At 54.1% G+C, this 7806-nt stretch overlaps 1 protein-coding gene across 1 annotated transcript; it reads right to left on the bottom strand.

The window, feature by feature from the left end:
- Window positions 1-1319: 1319 nt before the first annotated feature.
- Window positions 1320-7771, bottom strand: PDAP1 (PDGFA associated protein 1). Its single transcript, XM_078605193.1, has 6 exons — window positions 7685-7771; window positions 5425-5510; window positions 3763-3858; window positions 2955-3082; window positions 2001-2152; window positions 1320-1356 (listed from the first exon to the last, which is right to left on the bottom strand). Exons 1-6 carry the CDS (start codon window positions 7692-7694, stop codon window positions 1322-1324), a joined length of 507 nt encoding a protein of 168 aa, XP_078461319.1. The 5' UTR covers window positions 7695-7771; the 3' UTR covers window positions 1320-1321.
- Window positions 7772-7806: the final 35 nt, after the last annotated feature.

Genomic DNA, 7806 nt, shown 5'->3' with positions numbered 1-7806 from the left:
CTGGCGGAGGCCGCAGCCACCGCTGTGTTGTTGCCAGGGACGCGCGTTGTTATAGAAAAAAGAAACTAAAAGGCGACAGCTGTTTTGAGTTTGAGAAATTTACAGGACTGTCGGTGCACACCCAACCCCGGTGCTGGGTCCAGGATCGCACCGAATCAGCCGTGCGTACACGACATGTTACATACGTGGCACGCCCGGGGGAGGGGGGGGTGGGGGGGGGCATCGCGGAGGAACGTGACAACCGCTCGCAACCAAAACCATCGCCACCAACACCGTCAGCGGCGACCCTCCTGCATTCCACTTGATCCTCACGCGCCCTTTACGTCGCTTCACAATTCCCAAGCCGGCCTTTCGTGCTCTCCTTTTATTTCTATTTTTTGTTAACTTAAAACAAATGCTTTGGGCAAAAAAAAATCTCGCAAGCAGTGCGGCAGGTGCCGAGGAGGGCTGGGGGGGGGTGTGTGAGTGGCGGCACCGGTCACGTGACTGCCCCCGAGATGGCGATGGCGCGTTGGCCAGGGGGCAGCCCGCTTCGGGGTTTCGGCCGTTCTCTCACGCGCTCAGAAAAATTGTTCAATTCGATGATTCAATTCGATCCGGACCTCGCGGCACACGTGCGGCGCCGACCCCTCGCGCCGAATCCGAAGCGCGTGCCGTCTGATCACACTCCCTCGCTCGTGCTCGCTCAGACACGCACACTCGCTCGTACACGCTCGCACACGCTCGTACACGCTCGTACACGCGCGCACACACAGACTTACACACGAGCGCGTGTTCTTTTTTGTACATTTGTATGCACAATCGCCTGCACACCCACTAGTTCACAGAGACTTGCTCAACAACACTCCGCACTTGCTCGCGCACAAACCCACCGACACTCGCTCACACTTGCATGAGCGTCCTCTCACATGTTAACAGGCACTATGCTCGCTCGCACGCACACACACACACAGCGGCAGGCACACACACACGCACTGGCACGCACACACAGTGGCACGCACACACACACAGTGGCACGCACACACACACGCACTGGCACGCACACACACACACACGCACTGGCACGCACACACACACGCACTGGCACGCACACACACACACACACTGGCACGCACACACACGCACTGGCACACACACACACACACTGGCACGCACACACACACATACACGCCGCCTCGCTCGTTCGCTAGCTCGCATGCTCCATCTCCGTCGCTCCGCTTGGTGTGGAGGCCCCCCCCCCCCCTCTGCCGTCGTCGTCCCCTCCCTCTCACCCCCCCGCCCCCCGGTTCCCCCGACCCCTTCCCAGACGAAGCCTTCACTGCTAGGCCTTTCCTCCCTTCGCAGGCACATCCTTGACTGCGGGGGGGGGAGTGAAAACAGCGCAAACGAAACCGTGTGAGCAGCGGTTTACAATCTAACGGTCAGGATGCATGCCGTGTAAATGTCGCTTGTTTACACTTTTCTTACGCAAACAACGCAACTTAAAAACGTGGAAGATGGCGGGTGCGATCTTGCAGTTAATTCAAGATTAGATTTGGGACAAGTGGGGTGATTGCGGAGTGCCGGGGTGACGCCATCTCATTGCCAGGTGAGGGTGAGGAGGCTGGCAGCGGCACTTGGGACCTGATAAGAGTTTTGGGGATTTTGGGAAGAGATGGGAGCGGAGTGGAGGAGGTGGCGGAGGGAATAGAGAAGAGGAGGAAGAGGTGGGGATTGACGAGAAGAGAGGAGATGGGGGGTGGGGATGGGAGAAATATTCGGGGAGAAGGTGGGGGTAGGTGGGGGAAACGGGAGTATGTGGGGGAGTAGGGGGGGAGAAGGTGGAGGAGGAGATGGGAGAGTAGGTGGGGGAGCAGGAGGGGAGAGGTGGGGGAGTAGGAGGGGAGAAGGTGGAGGAGGAGACGGGAGAGTAGGTGGGGGAGAAGGAGGGGAGAGGTGGGGGAGTGGGTGGAGGAGCAGGAGGGGAGGTGGTGCGTGCGGCGACAGGAGGGTGGCCGAACCTTTCTTGTCCTCGTCGCGTTTCCGCGCCGCGTCTTCGCGTTGCTTGCGGATGATCGCCAACCGGGCGAGGTCGGCGCGGGCCTGGTCCGTCTTCCCTGCCAGGTGCAACTTCATGTAGCGCTCCTTCGCCTGCTGTTTCTCCAGTTCCTCCCTACGCGCGCGCACGCACGGACAAAGATTACCCCCCTCCCCCCACGTGTAGCCTTAACAGTGCTGTGGGGGAAAGTTCTGTCAGCGAGCGCCGGTGAAGGCCGGCACGGCACACGAGGCGGTGGCGTTTACACTGGTAAGACTAGATTACGGCATTAGAACGCACCCCGAAGGAATGTATTGACGTGGAACCTCATCTGGTGTCGCACTCGTTCATGAAGACAACCCACACATCCAAGTTTGAATGAATACAACAGACTAGCTCTCACATGACACCCTATTTTCAAAGAACCCTATGCTAAATATTACCATTATTAAACTAGATCATCCAAACAAAGCCCACGTCTCAAGACCTTGAGAGGAGGGTACCTACTGAGATGTGGGAGTAGGAGGCAATGAATGCCGTACCCAAAACAAGTCATTTGCGGTGTAATTTATTTTTATTTCGCAAACCTGGACTTTAACGGGCAGCACAACATGGCCTGCAGGCTTCGTCTAGTGACGTAGAGTGACGTCACGAGACCTCCAACGTCCCCTGCGAGTGACGCGGACTTGCCGTAGCATCTTAAAGGTCAATTCATTCACGCCGCGGAATTAACCAAGAGGCAACCTGCTGAAAAACGGAGCCGCTAATTCGCCTGCCGGATTTCCTAACCGCGAAACCTCCGCGTCGGGCGCCCAGAACACGCCGACGCTCGGCCGTGTCGCCGCGGTGACCCTCGCCTGTCGACAAGGACCCTCACCTCTCCACAGGGACCCTCGCCTGTCGACAGGGACCCTCGCCTCTCCACAGGGACTCTCACCTCTCGCGGCGCGACAGCTCCCGGGGCGCCGCATCGTCCACCGTCACGTCCGTCACCTTCTTGTTGCGCTGCGCCACGCGGTTGGGGTTCTCTATGTCGATGAGCCCCTCCACGCCCTTACGCTTTTGCTGTTGGCGAAGGTGGATGGACAACACGCGCGTGAAGGTAAAGATCCCCCTCGCCGCGCGGACTTTGACAGACTGTTAGCGGGCTCCTGTGAAGGCCGGCAAAGCGTACGGGGAGGGGGGAGCGGGGGTAGGTGGCCAGTGCCACGCCCGGCCACCTACATCTCCACGGTGCTCATGTTTACCCTCTGCATCAGGTACTCATTTCAAGGTTGAGTCGACCTAGGGGAGGCCCAGGACCGGCTCAAAGTACCGCCACTGTTATTGGTCACGAGGGGGAATTGAACTCGGGTCGCCGGGTTCGTAGCGCAGTGCGCTAACCACCACACTACCGCTCCCCACGCGTGAACGCGCACAACACCAGCTGCCATTCGCCACAAAGTGGCGGTGACATTAACACGGCGCTTGTGTCAGGCCATGGATGACTGAGATGGCTGGCAGATGCACCACCTGTACATCCTACTGTGCCAGCTTGCTGCATTTTAGCCGCCCGACGCCCTGCTCGTTGTAGTGAGCAAGCGCAACGCACACACGCACGCACATACACACGTGCCCACGGATGTAAGTACATACGCGGGTACGCACGTACAAACGTGCACTTGAAAATATGAAATTGTATATTAAGAGGGTTAGTGGGGGGGGGGGGGGGATGAGCGGGGACGGTGAGCGAGGGGTTTGCTGACCAGCGAGTCGTCGTCGCTGCTTTCAGATTCCGAGTCGGATCCTTGCGTTGCTGACGCGGCCGCTCCCCCACCGTCCTCTCCGTCCACACTGGGAGGCTGTGGGGGGTGCGCACACACACAGACACACGCAGACACACGCAGACACACGTTAACACACACACACGTGCTCACACACGCGTTCACACGCAGACACACGTTAACACACACACACGTGCTCACACACGCGTTCACACGCAGACACACGCAGACACACGCAGACACACGCAGACACGCGTTTACACACACACACACACGCGTTCACACACACGCAGACACACTTTAACACACACACACGTGCTCACACACGCGTTCACACGCGTTCACACGCAGACACACGTTAACACACACACACGTGCTCACACACGCGTTCACACGCAGACACGCGTTTACACACACACACACGCGTTCACACACACGCAGACACAAGTTCATAAACACAAACACGAGGATACACGCGTTAACACAAGTGCGGATACACGCATTCACACACAAGCGGATACACTCGTTCACACACGCGCAGATACACGCGTTAACACATACGGATACATGAGTTTATATGCACACACACGCAGACACTCGCAGACACGCGTTCACACACACGTGCTCACACACACGCGCAGACACACGCGTTAACACAAGTGCGGATACACGCGTTCACACACACGCGGATACACCAGTTCACACACATATACGCGGATACACGCGTTCAGACACACACAGATAAACGCCTTCACATGGACACGTTCACATCGATACACACATTGAGACATGACACCACATGACCATGCGCGTTCACAGGCACACACACGGGAACACGTGTGTTCATAGGCACATGGGGACATGCTCGAGTTGCCACCTCCGAGACAGAATAATTTAGAACATATCAAGAAGAGGGCTATCTCACAGTACGACCGGAGGGAGAACTAGGTGCAAATGCATTGTCTCGACTGGTGTGTTATTATTAGGCGACTGAACAAAAGACAGATTTCCCAGCACCGCTACCTCAAAAGGAGAATCAAGACTGGAAAGGTGGCAACCCTAGGACACGTACGTGTTCGCACGCACAATCATCAGCCTTGGATCAATCATCATCAGCTTTGGATCATTCACTTCTGGATGAAGGCCGCCTCCAAGCCACTGCCATCTCTCGCGATCCAAAAACGCAACGCTGTACTGAGCACGTGCACGCCATCTGATGAGTCCATCTCATTGTACCATCTAGTCAGTAGACATCATGTCATAGTTGACATTTCTTAACGTTTTAATTGCCCCATTACGCAGCTGGGTACAGGGAATGGCTTGCAGCTCTTGTCTGCAGCCCTACGTATCCAAGCAGCCCTAAGTATCCAAGCAGCACACCATATCCAAACAACCCTACGTATCCAAGCAGCCCTACGTATCCAAGCAACCCTGCGTATCTAAGCAGCACTACGTATCAAATCAGCCCTACGTATCCAATGAGCCCTACGTATCCAAGCAGCCCTACGTATCCAAGCAGCCCTGCGTATCCAAGCAGCCCTACGTATCCAAGCAGTGGTGGTCGAAACCGCAGTGGCAATGCCGACGCTTGGGACACGAGTTTAGTTGCACAGCCGAGCGTGCAACCGCTGCCACAATACGCACGTTGAGCTTATCCGCTTCCATCTGTCTCTTGAGCTCCTCGGGGTCGGTGAATTGCTTGGCCCGGCCTTTATGGCCACCTTTCCTTCCTGCTCACACAGAACGCACGGACATGAGCACGGCCCCAGGGATCGGGTTTGGTTCTCACTCTCTCACTTGAGCAGCTCCACGATGCTTCCCACGGACATTTCAGCCACCTTAAGGATGTGGGCAATTATTGGCAAAATAATCTTGATTTGAAGCTTTCGTGAATGCAGGAATCCATACTCGTTGGTTCTTTCGGCAAAGTCACGTAGGTGTAAAATAAAATAAATCAGACGTTTCGGGCGCAACACAAGCGTCCGTCATCAGGTGGGAAAGCGTGGTCTGCTGCTGAGGCAGACTGTTTAACACCTACACCGAAAGAACCAAAGAGTATTGGTAAAATAATTAATTGGATTTCTACTTGAGGCATGGTATGTCATACAAACAGGACTGTGATTAAACTTTTCTTGATGAGGGAGAAACGCTCCTTAAATGTTCTTTAAGCACCAAGTTGTCAAACGTGCTCAGTCAGGCAAAATGATTTTTGTATCCGCACTCGGACAGCGAACATGCATTTAGATTTGTGTACGTGTCAAACCAATGGCGACTCCATGAATAGGCCACATCTTCTGGAACCATAATTAGAATCCAAATAACACCAAATGTTGCAAAAAGCAGCTCGTCTTTAAACGTTAACCGACGTTGCAAAATTTGCGTAACTGCTCATTGAGCACCGGTTAAGCCGTGACTTCAACCCGTTAACACTCAGACAGACTGAAGCCCCCCCCCCCTCCAACCCCCAGGGTGGACGAGTGGGCTCCTGTGAATTAAGTGCGACGTGAGACCGCAGGTTATCACCCAGGATCTATTGATTCTTCCCAGGATCTATTGATTCCTCCCGAAAAGCCACTTGGGACTCGGAAGAGAAGATGGCCGACTGCATTCAGACTGCCCCAGTGCATTATAGGCGGTTAAATTCACTTGGTGTAGGGGGTTTGTGTCGGATAATCGAATACGATTTTGAGTCAACATTATTGTTGGGGTGAATATAATGGGTTATATTACGATTATGGTTAGGGTTGGCCGGCAGAGATGTGCAATATTTAAACATGTAATTCAATATATAATTGTATGATATTCGTCGCGTAAAATGAATATCTAAATTACACACCTCAAATAAGTAATTTGAATATGCATTACTTTACTCCAGCAATTTCTCAGTTGAATGTATTTTATTCATGGTGCAGTGGGGTTTGCTAAATTGCTTAATGTTACGGTGGGAAAAAGGGTTAAGAATAGGTTATGGTTAGGGTTTATTAATGGCAGCAGGTAAGGAGACTGGGTCGCTATGGGGTTTAGGTTTAATGCTCGGGATATGGACTTGGAATTAGGGTTGGGGATGGAGTTGGGGTTATGGATTAGAAATTGTAGGGGTATGTTCCCTGCTGGGTTACAAATACCATGACCCACGGCCACCATCTGGGACCTTCCCACAGTCGACTGCAATGCTTGATCAGTCACTCAGCGCGTACTCGGCCACTCTAAATACAAAAACCCATATGCCGTCACCACAACGCCACCACACCATCAACACCACCACCATATCACCATCAACACATCCACCTCATAACCACCTCACCACAACCATCATAACACCCCAATCACGTAACACCACCATATCAACATCACCACACCAACACCATATCACCATCACCACATCCACCTCACCATAACCATCATACCACCACCATACCAACATCACACCACCTCCAACTAACTAGAACACACCACCCGCAACCACAATCATCACCGCAAGCACAATTGTGGTATCTGAAGCATCTAAATGCAGTTACAAATGCATCTCAAGAGATCTCAACAACAAAAACTGCAGCACCACCATCATCATCACCAACACCACATAACGACAATCACAATTAAAATACATCTCAAATTATCCCAACAATAAAAAATTTCACGACCATTGCCGCCACCGCCCGGGCCACGACACCGAGGGCGGTGGGGGTGGGGGGAGACTAAACCCCGGGGAGAATCCAGGCGAGACCGAGGCTGCACAACGCGGTACGGAGCGCTAGGCCGTGGGGTGCGGGGGTGCAGAAGCCCCGCGGGGAGGAGGTGGAGATTGTGGCTGAGGAGGTGAGAGGCGAGGAGGGGAGAGACGACGAGGTGGAGGAGGAGGATGAGCGAGCAGGCGAGGCGGACGGGGAGAAGCTGGCATCACCTCGCGGCATCTTGAACCCCGCGTCTTGCCGCTTGCCGCCGGAGCCGAGCTCTTCCGGGTCACACCCCGAGGTCTCCACGAGGTTTTTTTTTTAATCTAAAATACTTTATACCGCAGCGATG

The sequence above is a fragment of the Lampetra planeri genome, chromosome 23 (genome assembly GCF_965212315.1).
Source record: "Lampetra planeri chromosome 23, kcLamPlan1.2.h2, whole genome shotgun sequence".
NCBI lineage: Eukaryota > Metazoa > Chordata > Hyperoartia > Petromyzontiformes > Petromyzontidae > Lampetra > Lampetra planeri.
The sequence above is the reverse complement of the archived record's forward strand: the minus strand, read 5'-3'. Positions and strand labels throughout refer to the sequence as shown.

What these genes read in the sequence shown, in the direction of transcription:
- PDAP1 (XM_078605193.1), bottom strand. An exon ending in TGGAAGCGGATAAGCTCAAC is followed by an intron (nt 3,859 to 5,424) that starts GTGCGTATTGTG and finishes CACCCCCCACAG; the next exon opens with CCTCCCAGTGTGGACGGAGA. An exon ending in GAGCTGTCGCGCCGCGAGAG is followed by an intron (nt 2,153 to 2,954) that starts GTGAGAGTCCCT and finishes GCGCGCGCGTAG; the next exon opens with GGAGGAACTGGAGAAACAGC.